At 39.2% G+C, this 19,232-nt stretch overlaps 1 protein-coding gene across 2 annotated transcripts in view; it reads left to right on the top strand.

Annotated features, from left to right (window-relative positions):
• Window positions 1–19,232, top strand: part of DACH1 (dachshund family transcription factor 1) — a 408,166-nt gene that overhangs the window by 275,343 nt on the left and 113,591 nt on the right. For both annotated transcript variants that reach the window (XM_063125997.1, XM_063125996.1), the window contains exons 4-6: window positions 2,307–2,479; window positions 11,579–11,714; window positions 13,923–14,057. In XM_063125997.1, the coding sequence (XP_062982067.1) occupies window positions 2,307–2,479; window positions 11,579–11,714; window positions 13,923–14,057 (444 nt within the window). The remainder of the gene's footprint in view (window positions 1–2,306; window positions 2,480–11,578; window positions 11,715–13,922; window positions 14,058–19,232) is intronic.

Raw genomic sequence — 19,232 nt, 5'->3', positions numbered from 1 at the left:
AGCCTCTTGAGCTCAGGTGGCATTGGTGGCACGGAGTGCTTTCTACCAACTCCGGTTGGTGGCCCAGCTACGCCCCTATTTGGACAGGGATAACCTAGCTTCAGTTGTCCATACTCTGGTAACCTCCAAATGAGATTACTGCAATGCCCTCTACATGGGGCAGCCTTTGAAGACGGTTCAGAAGCTGCAGCTTGTGCAAAATGCGGCGGCCAGATTGATAGCTGGTGCAGGGAGGTCTGAACATAGAACACCGATTCTGGCCCGCTTGCATTGGCTGCCTATACGTTTCCGAGCCCAATTCAAGGTGCTGGTTTTAACCTATAAAGCCCTACATGGCTTGGGACCGCAATACCTGACGGAACGCCTCTCCTGACATGAACCTATCCGTAAACTGCGCTCAACATCTAAGGTCCTCCTCCGAGTGCCTGCTCCAAGGGAAGCTCGGAGGATGGCAACAAGAGAGAGGGCCTTTTCAGTGGTGGCCCCCCGACTGTGGAATGATCTCCCCGATGAGGCTCGCCTGGCGCCAACATTGTTATCTTTCAGGCACCAGGTCAAGAATTCCCTCTTCTCCCAGGCATTTAAAGGCATTGAACGCTAAGTTTGTTTTTTAATGGATCCCAGAATTGTTGTCTTAAATGGATGCTGCTGTTTTTATATTGTTGTTTTTATGTCTCTGATGGTTTTTAAATTTTGTATATTTTTAATGTTTACTGTTTTTAGCTTTTGTGAACTGCCCAGAGAGCTTCGACTGTGGGGCGGTATATAAATGTAATTAAATAAATAAATAATAAATAAATAAGTTGCCCATCCCTGACCTAAAACAAAGCAGCAGCAATTTACTACTAAAATAGCATTGGTACAGATGGCAACTTCTTCCAAGAGGTAAGAGGAGTGTGAAAGGCAGATGTATACGCAAGCCCTCATTCAACCAATGAGACGGGTAATTCACAATCACTGTTGTCAGGGTGATAATGTGAGGGCAGTAATAATTGATATTTAATTGTGGATACTTAAGTCTATCATGTTCAGCTTTCATTAAAACAAAGCAATCAAAGTAGTGTCCCATACAGTTTTCCCTGGCAGCTTTGAACTTGGTGTCAAGACCAGCGGTGTGGTGGTAAATTTTGATGTGCAGGAGCTCATAGTGACTGTGCATGTAGTGGTGTAATGGAGTCAGGTCTCGCAGCAATGCAGCTGTGGCACTTTTTGATTAACAAGGGTACTAAAGTCAACCCCTCAGAACTGGAGGGCAGGGGAAATGAATTTTCCTAGCAATAATAATAATAGTAATTTTTATTACCCGCCTCGCCCTCTGGATCGAGGCGGGGAACAACACTAAATAAAATATAATAGATAAAATTAGTTAAAAGGGCATATAAAACCAATACAATGTTAAAATAACGATCACAACATCTTAAAATCCTTAGCTTTAAAATTCATCTGGGTAGGCTTGCCGAAGGGACTAGTCTTTACAGCTGCCTTAAACTCAGAGAGAGCATTAAGTTGATGAATCTCCTCCAGCAGGCCATTCCAAAGTCTGGGGGCGGCAGAAAAAAAGGTCCTCTGGGTAACGGTTGCCAGTCTGCTTGTGGCTGACTGGAGTAAACCCTTCCCAGAGGACCTGAGTGTGCACGGCGGATTGTACGGGAGAAGGCGATCCCGCAGGTAGCCTGGACCCAAACCATGTAGGGCTTTATAGGTATTAACCAACACTTTATACTTCGCCCGGAAACTAATTGGCAGCCAGTGAAGAGATTTTAAAGTTGGTGTTCTGTTTCCTGTTGTAATGCAAAGTATTTTGGGATGGCTTTACGAAGGTGAAGATAAAACACCCAGAACTGCTTTGTTGATATGGATTAACACCACTGCCTGCATTTTTGGACACTTCTTCAGGGCAGTGCTATGGAGACTGTCATGATGAGTGCCTGCATTCCAAAGTTTAACACTACATTACAGGTCAAGGTACTCTTCAACCAGTGTTTCTTAACCAAAATGTAGGGATAGATGTCAGTATCACAGAGCCCTGATCTAAGTGGGAAAATTAAATCATGGGAGCTGGGTATTATTTGGAGTTGCCACGTATTTCCAAGGCTGACCGCTATTCCATTACTGAGCATTGATCATAATCGTTTTCTCCCCCTTCATATGGTACTGTAAAGCATTATGAGCTAAAGAAGAATTGAATGAAAGGTTTATCATTATCTGATGGGTTCAATTGCCTTTGTTTAATGTCAAAAACATTCAGTGCTTAAAAATAATCAACTTTTTTTTTTTTTTTGCTGTATTCCCCCGCCCACATCTAGGCTTGGAGCTTCCTTTTATGATGATGCCCCATCCTCTTATTCCTGTCAGCTTGCCACCAGCATCGGTCACGATGGCAATGAGCCAAATGAACCACCTTAGCACGATTGCAAACATGGCCGCCGCAGCACAAGTGCAGAGCCCTCCCTCAAGAGTTGAGACGTCTGTAATTAAGGTAATTATTGTGTTTAGGGGGAGGGGGGGAAGTCCAGTACTGAGGATGGTCATGATATTTTCCTCAGGATATATTTCCTCAATCGTAAAATGTGATTCTCTGAATGGGAGTAAATTATACTTGGAAGATAAATCCATGTAATTCTTATGCAGAGCACAATCCAGGCAAGTTTAAGCACTTTTTAAATCCCGTTGTTCTCTCAAAGGTTTCCAGAAGGGGTCTTTATATCTGGGATAGCACCATTTCCTGTTTGGCGAACAGGATCAAACTGAATTTATAGGAGCTCCCTACCCTGCCAAGCTGGTTCTAGACTTGAACAAGAAGTTAGGCTTTTTCTAGTTGTGTCATTACTGGACATTTTTATTTTCACTTCATTTTATTTTTTTACCTCAGGGGAACTTCAGGAGGTTCGGGGAGCATGCCAGGGGAAAAAGTGTAAACAGTTTTTTTGTTTTTGATTTTTAAAAAAGAAGAAGCCATCTGTAGTGGCTATGGAGCGCCAAAAGAGTCAAAATTAGCTTGCAACCAAGGGGACACCTGGTGAGACAAAAGCTCTGAAAGAGGGGGCTGACAAGTATTATTGTATGTTCAAGACTGGGCATCAGACATGCCTGCTTCAAAAACAGATAACGCCTGAATTCCTCAGTAGCCCAATCCCTTCTGAGGTACTTGAAGTGCAGCATGATTACAGGAGCAGGAGCCCACCTCCTTCACAGCTTGGAACTGGGGAGTACTGGGGAAAGTTTCAGAGAAGTAATACAGGGTCAGTGGCAAGACCCACCACAACATGAGGAGGCCAGGTCCTGTCAGCCATGAATATTTGATTGGCTACCAAAGCTTACTTTAGAATAAAACAAAACAGACAGAAGCTGCACACCATGTCTTTCACGTGGTGTGGAATTTGACAGCCTATGCGGCAGGGTCTTGCGATTTACTGTTTTACTCTGTACAGCACCATGTACATTGATGGTGCTATATAAATAAATAATAATAATAATTTAAGGTGAGCTTTAAGAAATTTATTTATTTATTTATTTATTACATTTTTATACCGCCCAATAGCTGAAGCTCTCTGGGCGGTTCACAAAAATTAAAACCACAGTAAAACACCCAACAGTTTAAAACACAATTACGAAATACAGTATAAAAAGCGCAACCAGGATAAAACCACACAGCAAAGTTGATCTAAGATTAAAATACAGAGTTAAAACAGTAAAATTTAAATTTAAGTTAAAATTAAGTGTTAAAATACTGAGTGAATAAAAAGGTCTTCAGCTGGCGACGAAAGCAGTACAGTGTAGGCGCCAAGCGGACCTCTCTGGGGAGCTCATTCCACAACCGGGGTGCCACAGCGGAGAAAGCCCTCCTCCTAGTAGCCACCTGCCTCACTTCTATTGACAATCATCTATGGTAATATGAGCTGCCATATATTGTTTGCCAGGACCACATGACTTTGAGGGAATGAGTTCAGTCAATGAAGACAATCAAGAGTCACCCATAAGTCCCTTTTTGTGTCTCCCCCAACCTCTTTGTAAGAACAGGGGAAAGCAAAAGCTAAAGAAATCAAAATTAAGTAAATAAAACAATAAAAAGAATTATAAAGCGTATTGAAATCAGACAATTTTGTTATCTCATTGACTCCCAGATGAAGCATCCCAAGTGAGATATGAGAAGGGCTTTGCAGTTCTAATTCACTGGAATTGGTGTAGTAATAGCTAAGAGACTCAGGAAGTGCCCAATTCAAATGTCACCTCTGCCAAGAACTCACTAAGGCCTTAGCTAGACCTAAGGTTTATCGCGGGATCGTCCCGGGGTCGTCCCTGCCTGCTCCTGGGATATCCTGTGTGTCATTAACATGAACAGGGATGACCCCGGGACGATCCCAGGATAAAGCTTAGGTCTAGCTAAGGCCATAGTGGCCTTAGCCAAGCCTCTCTCCCCCAGCCCCAGTCTCCTAATCCACAATATGGGGATTATGATGATAATATTGACTTAATTTACTATGTTGTTGTAAGGATTATTATTTATTTATTTATTTATTTATTTATTTATATAGCACCATCAATGTACATGGTGCTGTACAGAGTAAAACAATAAATAGCAAGACCCTGCCGCATAGGCTTACATTCTAATAAAATCATAATAAAACAATAAGGAGGGGAAAAGAATGCACCAAACAGGCAGTATAAAAGTCAGAGCAAAATCAAGTTTTAAAAGCTTTAGGAAAAAGAAAAGTTTTTAGCTGAGCTTTAAAAGCTGCGATTGAACTTGTAGTTCTCAAATGTTCTGGAAGAGCGTTCCAGGTGTAAGGGGCAGCTGAAGAAAATGGATGAAGCCGAGCAAGGGAAGTAGAGACCCTTGGGCACAGCTCGATAGTGTAAGTGAAGTGCTTGGACACCTGAAAGTGCCATGTAAAGAAATACAGTAGTAGTACTGTCCTTTAAATAACCTTCTTTGGGAATGAACATATTTAGACTGTCCCTAAAAGCCGTAGAAGCACTGGGGAAGTTCCACTGCATGGGAAATGCTCAATACAACATCCTTTCTTGGAAGGTTTTCTTTAAATGAGGTTTGAAAGGCCAGCATCAAACACACCTTGTGTCCTGTGGGAAGGATTCCAGGGGAGAAAAGGAAACAGGTGAGCAAAGACCACCTCAGCCCCTGCTCTGACTGGACTGACCTTCCCTTGTCCCACAGGGCCTTCTACCATCCACTGCCTTTGGGATGGATCTTTATGAGTTGTTTTTAAGGGTGGAGGGTAGATTTATTAATAGTGATTTTCTTAATATATCATTATCTTACTTGTTAGCTGTTGTGAAAGGATTTCTATTCTAAAAGGTAGAATATACGTGATTGTAATAAATAAATTTAATTAATAAATCTACCTACCCACTAATTATTACTTTGGATGTTTTGCATATAGGCATATGTGGAATCAAATTAGTTGTTCCTTGCATGTTTCCACAGATTATAATTTAGTTCTTTGTTCTTAATTTTGCTTAATTTATATATACTTGTATATTGATATTGATATGTTTGAGCAAGTGGAACAAGAGTTTGCCAGCACCTCCAGTTCTGGTCTGGAAGATTGGAGAGCTCTTTTCCCAGTAAAAAAGACTGAGGATGTCTTCCATCCAGAAAGTGGCACTATCCCAGATGTCAAGACTGTCCTTCGGATGTTTTGAATAATTAGAATTTACAGTAAATAAACATTTTCCTCTTCCTGTTGCAATAGAATTTAAAGTGTGCTTATCTGTCCTATGAAACATACTGGGACTTAAATTATTTAATTAATTAGATTTATAGACTGCCGTTCCCAAAGGCTGGTAACAATATGTTAATTACAGATACCCAATTAAATGGAATAAATCATAATTTGCTCTATTCACCCTATCCCTGGGCTCCAAAGTCATTTTGAATTTAAAAGGTCCTTCACTGCTTTCAGAACATGGGTTTGGGGTGTCTGCAGGGAAGGGAATTCTGGAGTTGAAGGGCAACCGGAGGAGAGTGTCCTTGGCTTTGGGTAGATTGTACACACATAGCTTGCAAAACTGATTCTCTTTGGTTGCATAATATGGTATTAGTTTTGGCCAATGGTTTTCTCTAAAGTGTGAAACCAGCAGCAGAAAGGAAGGTGATGCCTATTCTTTCACACAACATTTGAAATAATTCCACTGCGCTCGTATTCTGAACTTAAAATGGTACAAGTGAAAATTTAAATTTCTGACATGTAGCTTGTGAGATTCTTAAAACTGACAAACTCCCAGATTTGTCCCAGTAGGAAAACAGATTTGGAAACCCTTCCCGTTCAGATCTCTTGCTGACCTTTCCCTGCAGTTCACAAAAGTTCTTTTAAGAAACGTTGTTATCTTAAACTTGCAAAGCTTCAGCTGCCATTCTGCTGTTAAGCAGTGCTTCATTTTCCAGAGATAAGAAGTTGGAATTACACTGAAAACAAACCTTTCTGTTCCTATTTTTAACTCTTTCAAAAGAATAAAAACAATGCAATAATAAAATCAAACCGTTAAGAATAAAGTAAGGACGGCATGAGGTGCCCATGTGAAAGAGAGACAAGTGCTTGATATTATATCCCACCTGATGAGTCGGTGCCCTTTCTGAAATGAGATGAACATTAGATACCCTTTTTGTAATTGAATGTAGAGATCTGTGAGTTGGAGGAATAAGATCTCAGGAATGAGCAGGGACAACAGACTGTGACAATAGTAAATCACAGTGAGTGTGACAGCTGTGACCTGAGAATGCTTTAGGCAGGAGATGCCTTTCATCACCTGCCCGTGGCTTCAGAAAGCCAAGCTTGTTAGCAGCCTCGACTTTCCGCAAACAGAAATATGTGCGAGCAGTAAAAAGGCACATTGAAATAAATGCTATAGCTCAGAGCTGATGGTTATATGTTTGTGGTAACATTGAGAAGACAGCCATAAAGCAATATCAAAAGCTACAGGGCATCCCTGAAATATACATTGAAATATCAATTTGTAATATAACATAAATAATACCTAGCATAGTGCTATCCTAATTATTTCAGTCTTACAGATTGTCAAAATATAGGAACTGTGAGGATGGGACAGGGAGTGATGTTTCCGTAGGTTTATTGAATGCCAATATATTGCTTGCACACAGTATAAAATTTGTCAAACTTGTGGTTTTGAAGAGTGGGACATTTGTGTTTTTGTGTGTATCTGTCTGTAATATATATGATGTAAAATCTCTCCCTCAATTTGTTGTTTCTTAAGGGTCACTTTACACATTAGCAGGAAATCCACTTGTTTCCCACCAGTTCCTAGTTTACCCAGAGCTGATCTCACATGACAAGTATTCCTAGAACTGATAAAACTAAATTGTCTGCTCAAGGATAAGATGCGAATATAAATCATCTCCTGTCCTCTCGCTTATTCTGATGCTCATATTTGTTTGTTTTGTTTTGTTTGTGTGAATATTCATATCTTGCTTCCTCCCAGGTTTGGGACCATTCACACCAGTACCAACTATACAAATTAAATCATACAAATGTAAGAAACAACTAATTAAAATCCTATGATAACTGTATAATTTGCATGCATAGAGGGCAATAGAAGACATAACTATTGTCTTAATGCCATATACACAAGAATTTAGTTTTTCATTAACATGAAATCTTGCATAAAATTCTCCCATGTGTCAGGCCCAGGAAAATAATTGGTCTGAAGTAAAATTCATATAGAGCCTGTACAGCCAGTGTGGTGTAGTGGCTAGAGTGTTAGACTGGGAGTTGGGAGACCTGGGTTCTAGTCCTCATTCAGCCGTGGAAGCTCACTGGACTTTGGACCAGTTACAGACTCTCAGCCCAACCTACCTTACAGGGTGGTTGTTGTGAGGATAAAATGGAGTGGAGGAGGATTATGTACGCCGCCTTGGGTTCCTTAGAGGAAAAAAGGTGGGATATCAATGTAATAAATAAAATAAATGTCTTTTGAGTTTTACCTGGGCTGTGCTGGAGGATTTGAGAATATGCCCCAGGTTTCTGTGCTACCTGCTGCACCTCTTTCCCTGCTGCTCCTTCCCTAAGCTGCAACTAGACTTCTTCAAGCCACATCTTTCTGCTCCTTCCTTATGGTCTTGTCTTCCCTGGCTCTGGCTTGTCTGGCTCTATCACTCTTTTATACCCCCTTCCCCCAAAACAAAATGTACTGTTTCCTCGTTGAAGAAATGAATCTTAACTGGAGAAATTAAACTTAGCCAGAATACTTAACTGGAGAAATAAAAGTACCACTCTCAAGGATACTCCCTCCCAACAGAACAACTCCACACCACTAAGGCCTGACTTTAATACCTTGCCTCAGTAGGCCATTATGTGTCTTTGTTTGTGCTTGTTAAAAGAACAAGTGGGACCTCTTAACATGGTTAACCTCTCATATTCCTCATAACACTTAATGGCTGAGTTCAGACAACACGGTAATCAATGGTAGTTTCCCATTCTGTTCCTATTGCGCCCCCCCCCCCCCCAGTTGATTAGCATGTCGTCTGAACTCAGCCAATGTGGTCCTTGCTTAGGCACAATGTGTGTGGAGTTTTATTTCCCTGTGAAGCCACAAGCGAGCGCACAGTAAGATCTTGAATTCATTTCAGGACCTGATCCATGTTTTCTTTAATTAAAAAGGGGAGAGGTGACTTCAAGGGATTTAGTTTGATTTCTTTTCATGCAACAAACTACACTGGCCATGTAACAAAACCAGGGTTCCCAGGTTGCAACCCCAAGACTAGTGTTATGGATCGATCCTGATGTAGTCATACAAGACTAATGCTATGAGTGGATCGTGATTTAGTCATACAAATGAGATGAAGTTAGCAATGATTAACCTAAATCATTTTTATTTGAACAGGCACACACTAAGGCCTAATCTGCACCAAGCAGGGTATTGCACTATGAAAGCGTTATATAAAAGGCAGGAGCCACACTGCTGCTTTATAGTGGTATTGAAGTGCACTGATAACTGTTTGGTCCCATTGACACATACCATATGCCACTTATATGCTGCTTTCATAGTGCAATATCCCGCTTGGTGTAGATTAGGCCTAAGTATGTCTAAGTCTGGATTCAACCCATTATCTTAAAGATCCCTGCTACAGTGAGAGATGAGGCAACAGTAGCTTTTCCCAGTATTTCTCCCTGGTCTTATAATCCAATCTGTTCACACCTACAGTAGCAAGTAGGGTTCCAGTTATAATGTACAGCCATGGCATTTGTGGAGAGCGTTACAGGACCAGAGGGAAAATAGATGGGAGAAGCCACAAACTCTCACTTCAGTTGAGATTTCTACCCAAGGCAGATTCCACAAGACTGCTGAAATTGTCCAGAGGGCTCCAGAGAGTATATTATTATTATTATTATTATTATTATTATTATTATTATTATTATTATTATTATTATTATTTTATACCGCCCAATAGCTGAAGCTCCCTGGGCGGTTCACTTCTGTGGGTCAGAATATCAGGGCTGGGCAGAGGGGGGGCAGTGGGGGCAGTTGGCATGGGCCTATGATTTTGAAGGGCCTACTCTGAGTCCCCCTGGTAGAGGCAAAGATGTCTTATATACGTCTTGAATAAAAGTGCTTGCCATTACCTTTTTATAAATCGTTCTAGTTCATATGTATTTAGAACTGACTAAAAATACTTAATGAGGAGTTTGAAATGGGGCCTACATTTCCCATCTGGCCTGGGCTTATTACCAGCTTTGCCCGGCCCTACTTAGCAGTAGGGTCCTAGAGCTCAGATTTTAGCCAAACTGCTTCTCTTTTCCCATCAATAAAGTTTGGTCTATATGTCCTTGTTGTTTTAATATAAGTAGAAGAAGACTGGAAGATATCAACAAAAGCACCCGAAACAGAGCTTAATGGGTCCCATCGTTACTTTCTGTAATACAATCCTCTTGGTCTATGTATCTTGGTCCTCCTGTTGTATGACAACTGATGAAAAGTCATGTGTGAATAACTAACTGAATAGATTTTATTTCATTTTTTAGTATTTTTTCAATGAAGCCCCTTTAAAGTAGAAGGCATAATTTTACTAAATCCATCATTTCCCCCTCAAAGACAAAGAGGAAAGGAGGCCGTTCTCATATTCCCCCACCAATAGTTTATTAGTATGCCCTTTTTAGAGGAAGAGAGTATTTCAATTTATTATTACTAGCATTTCCATTTATTATTGTAGCTAGTTTCGATAAAGACAGAAAATTGCAAGAGACTGTATACTATTGATTAGAGGAATTATGAAGCAGAGACTTGAAGAATTAAATTAATTACACACTTACCTCTGCCTAGTTCAGTTGCATTTCTATTAAGGTTAAAGGGTATTTCACAAATGAACTGATAAACTCAGTTTACAAAGCATGCTCTCATAGGCTTCCTCCTGGTTCATCTAGTTATATGACAATAATAAAACTCATTATCTCCTTTGTTTCAGTCATAATTGTGTTGTGTTGCCCTATGCATTTCTTCTGCTGTCTCCATATTATAATTTGTTCTATGAAGGCATACATAAATATGATAAACAAATTAAACTCTTAAAATAAATTAATTTACTATGCAACTCTGTTCAAATCTTATATGCTCACTGGATTTCATTTTAATGAAGCCCTTCAGAAGATGTCAGGCCAAACAGTAAAATTATGTATTATATGAAATATTACATACATTTTGTGTGAATTTATATGGAAACTGTGTGTGGGTTTACTTAAATCTATAGAAATAAATTGCTTGGGTTTTACAGTCATCTCCATTTGTAATCTTATATTTTGCAATTGAGATCCTGGATAGAGACACACTGTGAAACACGTGAAAAAAAATCTGAATCTATGCTAACTTTTCAGTCCCTCTTCAATTTTTTAAAATTAAAATAATGTGCAGTCAGTGTGAAATCTACTTAAGTACTTTTTCTCATTAGCCCTATTCATACACCTCTCCTTTCTGGTGGGGTGTCAGTTAAGTAGTAAAGAACCCACAGAACAAAACCCACTTACCCTGCACATCATGCATAGTATCGCTGAACTATGGGACCATTAGTTCAGAATTAAGTAATACTGAGTGTGTTTTATCAGTCTCTAGAGAAGCTTGACTATTTAATTTGGCCATGCCATGAACCTGAATAAATATTAGATTTGATCATTTGTTGCACCTGTAAAACCAGCTAATCTAGACTTGTCCAGTCATGAGCATGCTACATCTCTAGCATTTGTCCAGCTGTTTAAAGATTGAGAATCAAACGACCGGTTAATCAAATTACTTCCAAGGCCATGGCTAGACCAGGCCTATATCCCGGGATCATCCCTGTGCATCCAAATGACACACAGAGGATCCTGGGAGCAGGCAGGGATGACCCCTCCATTTCCCTGGGATAATCCTTAGGCCCAAATTCCAGTAGATGGATATGAAATGTATATATATATATATATATATATATATATATATATATATATACTTTTGGTTCGGCATTGTAGTTACAATGTGTATAAAAAGAAGGTTCTGAAAAGTAGCATCGTCTTACATTGCAGTTTTTCTGTTTTTGTTTTTGGTTGTTCGTTTCTTTTGTTTTGGTGATGTGCAGGAACGAGTTCCAGACAGCCCTTCCCCTGCTCCATCCCTTGAAGAGGGCCGACGGCCTGGTAGCCATCCATCATCTCATCGTAGCAGCAGCGTATCCAGCTCCCCTGCCCGAACTGAAAGTTCCTCAGACAGAATCCGTATGTCACCATGTTTTTTTCTTCTACGGCTTAAGTTTTGTTATCTGGGGAAGGCTGTGTGTTCTCACTCCAGTAAACACTATTTCTCAACATTATATCCCCCTGTTTGCAGTATCAAATTGCATGATTCTGCCATCTACAGAACTAATGTAAACTGATGGCAGGCTGCATTAAATATAGAGATGTGAACTATATAACGTAGAAGTGTTAATAGTCAATGAGAATTGCTTTAGAAATAATGAACATTCATGGGCCCAGCTTAGATCCGTCTAAGCCAGACACCACCCACCAGCCCATATATGGTGTGGGCTGCCAAGTGTTTGAAAACACTTTCCTTATTGTCAGTGGCTATCAATGGCTACTAGTCCTGATGGCTATATGCTACCTCTAGTTTCAGAAGCATTATTCCTATGTACAGTAATTGTTGGGGAATATGGGCAGTAGGGTGCTGTTGCCTTCATGTCCTGCTTGTGGGTTTTCCATGGGCAGCTGTTTGACCACTGTGTGAACAGAATATTGGACTAGATGGACCCTTGGTCTGATTCAGCATGGCTCTTCTTATGTTCTTATTGTTGTGATCCCAGGCAGGCAAAACAAAATAAAACAAAACACATGTTTTAAATGCTTGGTGGGCTTTTATATATGTTCAGTAAGTTTCTAGTAGTCTAAGCCCGGATTAAAATAACGAAAACCAAACCAAAACTATTATTTTGATGTCGTTGATTTTTTTTGGTGCCTTTTAGCTAGTAGAAATAAAATTTCACGACTTCACTTGAAGAAAGTCTAGTTTTACCAAATTGTATTATGCCTACTTGTGCATCTAAATTCAACTTAAGTTCAGAAGTGCTCTGTTTAAAATAATGATAATCTGCTGATTTCTATTCTTTTTAAAAGAATAGCAACCGTTATTTCCATTCATATATTTCCCATGTTTTGTTAAAAATGAACACCCAATAATCCTTCGTTTGCAGTATTTGTCAGAACATGATACATTTAATTAATGGTATCTCTCAACAAGATTTTTTTTTAAAAAAATCAATTAGTTATCTTATTGGTTCTAAAATCTGGGGGGAAAGTTCTTTAATCATGTTCCTGTATCATAAAACTGAATTGTGTAGTCTTTCTCCAAGAAGCCCATGGCCCTCCTCCTCTTCTTTCTCTTTTTTATTTGAAAATATAACAGAAACAAAAAAAGAAAGGGGGAGCAAAGAAAGAGGAAAAAAGGAGGAACATGACATAAAAATATATACATCCACAATAACTGTTATTTAAATAATAAATAAAGGGTAGAAGAAAAAGAGGGGGGAAGTATTTGACATTTATATTTCAAATACATTCATTAATATAAGCAGTCCATATATCGAAATGGGAAACCATACAAAATTGATGACTGTAGAATATACATTCTAACATGTCTTTACATGATCCTTGTCCTCTCCATTTTATCCTCAAAGTAACTCTGTAGGTTAGGCTGAGGGTCAGTATTTGGTCGAAAGTCCCCAAAGTGATCTTCATGGCTGAGTGGGGACTTGAACCCAGGTCTCCCCAGTCTCAGTTTAACACTCTAACTGCTGTGTTAAAATCATAAAGTGAAGGTGACATTTGTAAACACAGAAGCCATTTTGAAGTATATATGGCTTGGGGTGTTTGTCCGTCTTCATTTATTAAGGACTAGCAAATGGACCAGGCTTTGCATGGATAGGAATTGCCTTTATGTGGTATATAGAGACAACTTCAAGCAGACTTACACAGCTGTCACAGTTGGACACATGCCCATCCCACCTGAGTGAAGGCCCACCTGCTTGCTCTCCTAGGGATGGCCCCTGCCATGGTCCACCCCTACAGCTCCCTAAGGGCCACCCCCCAATGAACTTCTCCAACATTCCCAGGTGGGAGTCACAGGGCAGGAAAGGGTAAAATAATGGGTGTCCATATGAACCACCTCCTGTCAAAGAGTACTAGATGAAACACTTCTGTCATTCAAAGAAATGTGTGCAGGCCCCAGTCTAACATTAAAAGCAACATGTGAATATCAGGAGGACCCAGCAGTTGGCAGTGGGGCATGTATGTCTTTTGGATTAGTTGGCAGGAAAGATGATGCTTCTCCATAAATAGGCAGAATTTATTTTGCTTGTCATAACTAACTATTATGAAATTTATTAACAGTAATATGTTGGTTTTGGTTTCTTGTCTGTATGGTGGCACCAGCGGTCCATCAGAATGGTCTGTCCATGAACCAGATGTTGATGGGGTTATCGCCGAATGTCCTACCTGGTCCAAAAGAAGGTGACTTGGCTGGCCATGATAGTGGACATGATTCAAAAAGAATGCACATGGAGAAAGGTAGACAATTACTTTAAATTATTGGGGGAGGGGTTGCTTAAAAGAAAGAAATATTATAGACTAGACATCAAGTGATGCTGTTCTTCGTGCTACTTTTACTATTGGTAGTGCACAAATGAAATCATTGATATGTGGGAGTAGAGGAGACAACTAGCTTCCTGTCTCTTTGACAAGATCATATAATTTCTTTTGTGTGTGGTTGTACATGCTCATGTGGCACATTAATTATTTTAATAGTGGAAAAAATTGAATTGTAGAAATTATTTAATACACGGTGCTAAAAGATGAAGAAAATGATTAAAATCTCGCAGTGAAATGCAAATATGAAAATGTAGCCCTTATCTGTTCCATGTCTTAGATGCCTGTTCTTAAGGAATATTTTATTGAGAAATTATTTTATGTAATTGGTGTGTGCCTGTACTTGATCAAAGAAACAGTCACTTAAAGTCAGCCACTATGAGATAACTGTTGATGGCCATGTTTAGGGAAGGAAGAAAGGCTAAATTACTTAGCTCCTGCAACTGTTAATAGTGTAAAATGAGACTGGCGGATATTATGTAATTTATTTTAAATTTAATCAGCCATCTGACTGAAAATGTATGAGCTAGATTAATGTCTATTAGTATTTCTATTGATTATTATGCCATCTTCTTATTTGGTTTGTACAGACTTGTTAGATGCCTTACTTCTATATAGGAAATATTAAGCAATATCCTTATTTATTAAATTACAGAAATACATTTGAGGGAAGTATAATTTTGTGTACATGATATATAGACTTTTAGCAACCTCCTTGGAACTGAGCGATGATGAGATAATAAAGGTTCAACTCAAAGGCAACAGCTTGGTGACAATGTGGGACAAAGCCATAATAGCAAGTGCTTCAGTACATCTGTATGGAATTGCTGCAGTAGTAAAGATTTAAAAAGAGGACATATTTTGTGGCCTAGTTTAATAGATACAAAAGGTTCCCAGTTCTGTTCTGTGCAGCTACTGTGAGATATGGAAAGTGAATTAAAATCTGGACACTTACATTCTGGACAGGTGGCATCTTTAATAAGATTACACTAAAAATTAATGGGAACAACATTTCTTTTATACAAATCATTAATTTTGGTTCATTGCACACACAACCTGTTATGGCTCCTTGCGTGCCCCCCACTTAGACCCTGCAAATGTTATCCATGCTGAGTGTGTGATATGAACAGACTTGCTTTTAATTTTTAAGGGAATGTTTTTGAATGCAGCTCATTCAAACTTATATTATAAAAGTGCACATCATCCTGTTAAAAATCCCATAGACTCCCAGTGAAATAGTTACAAATTTTTACATGGTTGAATTAAAAGTGTCCTAAAAGTGTCCCAAATGTATATCGCTTTGCAGTAATGAGCTTAGCTATTTGGTGAGCTCTGTGCATACTGAAACTGCTGAGAGTTCTTTTTCTTAAACAGTCATTGTTTAGGTCCCAGTCTTCTTTTGTCCCTCTTACGCTCTCCCCCCTTTCACTGCCTACTGAATTGGTTGTAAATATTCATGGGTTATCTAGATTTATAGGGTATACTAAATTAAAAATTGTTTTCTGTCATGACTGCATTTATCATATCTCCTGAGCCAGCCCTATAACTTTTAGGCCAAGCTTACCTGTATTAAAACAAGCAATTTCACTTACAGATATTTGCAAAGATAGTAATTATCTGTTTGCATCATTATGGGCCTGCAGTTCAGATATGCAATTTTGTTTCTGACCACCTTTAATAATTCAAAATTGTTAATCATTATTACAGGTGGAAAAAATGAATGCAAACCAAATAGATCCTGGCATTCATATTCTTAGGATGTAAAATGCCTTGTCTGCATCACTTGTCTATTAAAAAAACCCACAGAATTTTTGAGCATTAGTCATTAAGCATTTCTGCATAACTCTGTTTTCTTCCAAGACACATTTGTGCTAATCCATCAATTGTAGCTAAAATGACTTTTAATAACTACAACTGTGAGGTGTTGGAAAAGCTCCTTTCATTGAAATAGCTTCTCTCCTATTACTGTTCCTCCTTCCTTTTTTAATTCAAATATTCTGATGTGCAGAAGAATGTTAATTTACTATCTCTGGTATATTTAAGAAGTTTTTTTAGAAACTGTTAAGGCAACAGGAATAATAATGATTCAACGTCTGGAGAAAGGCTTTTTATAATCACCTGTATAATCCTGGAGGTGGCAAGGAATTTGCTGATGATTTTACCAGTTTTGCTTTTTTAAAAAAAAAAAAAAAAGTTTTATCGAGCCACATTGAATTAGAAATATCTGCAGAAATTCATTTGTTTTGTTAGACTTCCAGTCCAGTCCTAGACTATGGCTCATACTTAGAAGACATCTTAGAAGACTCATGCCATATCTGCCTTCTGTTAGAATGAGTAAGGCAGCCAACTCAGGAAGAATGTTTAAGAATACCACTACAGGGCAGCAAATTGTCAATCATATTTGTGTGAGTTCACCACGATAAGGAGCAGCCGCATTGGTTCAGATTATCCCCCTCAGTCCACAAAATAGAACTGAGCCTGGAAACAAACCAGCAGCCAGTGCAGCTCAAATAAAATTGGTGTATCATGGTCGAAATGTATAGCTCCCATCTTGCAGTTTCTGGACACTTTTCAAGGGGAGCCCCACAAATAGTATACTGCAGTAGTCTAATCTGCAGGTAACTAGGGCATGAATGACTGTGGCAAGGTCCACTTTGTCAGGAACGGGCATAGCTTGCGAGCCATCTGAAGCTGGAAAAGGGTACTGCTCTGAACTGATGCCACCTGCACATCTAACAAGAGTGCCAGATCATATTGTGCTTAATAGGGCATCAGATCAAAAATTCTTCTATCTGCATCTATTTATATTTTCAAGATTGACACCAATGGTAAATGAACCCTGAATGTCACTCTTTAGTTTAGACTGAATATGTTATTTGAGGTCTAATCAGAAGGACACTCTTAGGTTGAAAACTGTATAATAATTTCAGTTTCAAGCAAAAGTATATATTCACAAACTTCATAACAATGGATGTTTAAAACCATGTTTAAGAACCTTCTTGCATATGTGGGTGGTTTTTTTTTCAGGGGAGTTTTTCTTGACAGCCTGTACTAAGCTCTTATGGGTTGTCAACAATGCCAGTGGTTCAGGGTGCACGTCATCATAGACCTCATTTTTAAAATTCAAGGAAATTCCCTTTATTTACACAAATAAACCCTATGTATGTCTATAGAGGCATAATGAAATTCTACATTGCTAAATCAGAATATGTCCTAGAGCTAAAAGTAATCCTGAATACATAAAGGTGTGGGTGGGTGGGATTTCAATGTATTCAGTGGGTTGTATCATTTTCCATTCTTCCATACCCTGTTAAGAATATCAACATATTGTTTTGCTACTGTATGTCCAAACTAGTTCAGTAAATGTGCAGACACAAGCTCCTGGTAGACCTATAATTTTACCCAGCGAGTAAAGAAAATATGATATTAAGAGCAGGTTGGCCCCATCAATAGGCTTGGAGCTCATTTCTATTAATAAGCACCTAGTAAGAATGTAAGAGCCTTGCTGGAACAGAACAACCAGAAGCCTTTAGGAAGCCTACAAGTCAGGTCATGAGCTCTATAGCATTCTCCTACTTGTGTTCCCCAGCAACTGGTATTGAGAGGTATACTGCCTCTAATATTGGAGGTAATATATAGACATCATAGAATCATAGAATAGTAGATCTTCTGGAGACGCCCTTCTTTCAGTCCCACCATCTTCACAAGCATGCTTGGTGGGAACATGGGAGAGGGCCTTCCCCTTCTGTTAGATTAGACCTCCAATACTTGATTTTGACCCTTATCTATTTGTTACCAGTCCTCAGGTTAGAGTGCTTCCAAACCTTTTCCTTCTCAATTTAATATTTGACGCTCACTTAATTATTACTCCCTTGGCATGAAAATATCTGAAGGAGATGTATTTTCCTATGTCAGCTTGCCTTGTGTCTTAAGATCTGCAGGGGACGCTCTTTTCCAAGTACTTCCAATATATTATGCAACAACAAGGAAAAGACCCTTCTCTGCTGTGGCACCCTGCTTGTGGTACACCTTGCCTTTAGAACTATGTCTGGCATTGATGTTGCAGTTCTTCTGGAACCAGGTTAAAACTGTTTGCCCGGGCATTTTAAATTACATTGTTCATCTTATTGTATTGGCTGCCTTTCAGTTGCTTTTATGATTGTATTTTTTGTATTTTTTGTATTTTGTATGTAAATAACTATTTGTAGTCATACTTCTTGTACACCACCTTGGTATCCGTAAGCAGGAAGAGCAGTTTATAAATTATTTTAATTAATAAATACATCCCAGAGGTTTTACTATTAGAGTTCATAAATATAAATCTACCCACATGCAAAAGATTCTTGCCCTGTGTTTTTGTGGGAGTCATTATTGAGGGAGTGAGGGTAGGTAATTATGCTCCATCTTTGCATGAAGAGTGACTGAATGATCTAGTCATGGCTAATGCACAGAGTATATACCATTGGGCAGAGTAAAATGCCTCCCCCCCATAGTTTGGATGTAAATTTTGGGGCAAGTAAGGAAGCAGCACTTTCTCATTTTTATTCTTTCGTTAATTTTTAGGTGGTGGCAAGACCACATATTGGCATCCTCCACAAAAATAGCACCCCCAGTGTCAGTTGCCATTTTCACCTAGAATGAAATGGCTATTCTGGGGGGAGTGAGGGGGGTGGCTGCTTAGTCTTCATCGTTGCTGCTGCTACTACCCGAAAAATTTATATATATGCCTCTGCCCCAGTGGTAAGCCCACTCCATCATGAAACCTTGGGAAATTTGCCCCTAGTTTCTACCATCCTTATTCTCTCTCTCTCTCTCTCTCTCCCTCCCTCTCCCTCTCTCTCTCCCCCCCTCTCTCTCTCTCTCTTCAAACACACACACCAGCCGTTCAAGCCAAAGGTTCTTCACAGAGAACTTTCAATTCAGTGTTAATAATTACCCACCTAATGGCTGATTGTAGGGAGGCAGGGCAAAAACAGTCATTCATGCCTATAGATGCCGTGTACAACCTCTTCTGTGAGTGGGTATTTATGCTCACAGACCTTTTATTATGAATTAATTGCTCTTAAGTTCTGTTGGGACATATTAGTATGTCATATT

Source organism: Elgaria multicarinata, chromosome 5, assembly GCF_023053635.1.
Source record: "Elgaria multicarinata webbii isolate HBS135686 ecotype San Diego chromosome 5, rElgMul1.1.pri, whole genome shotgun sequence".
Lineage (NCBI taxonomy): Eukaryota > Metazoa > Chordata > Lepidosauria > Squamata > Anguidae > Elgaria > Elgaria multicarinata.
Note: the sequence above shows the minus strand (reverse complement) of the source record. Positions and strands in the feature narration are given on the sequence as shown.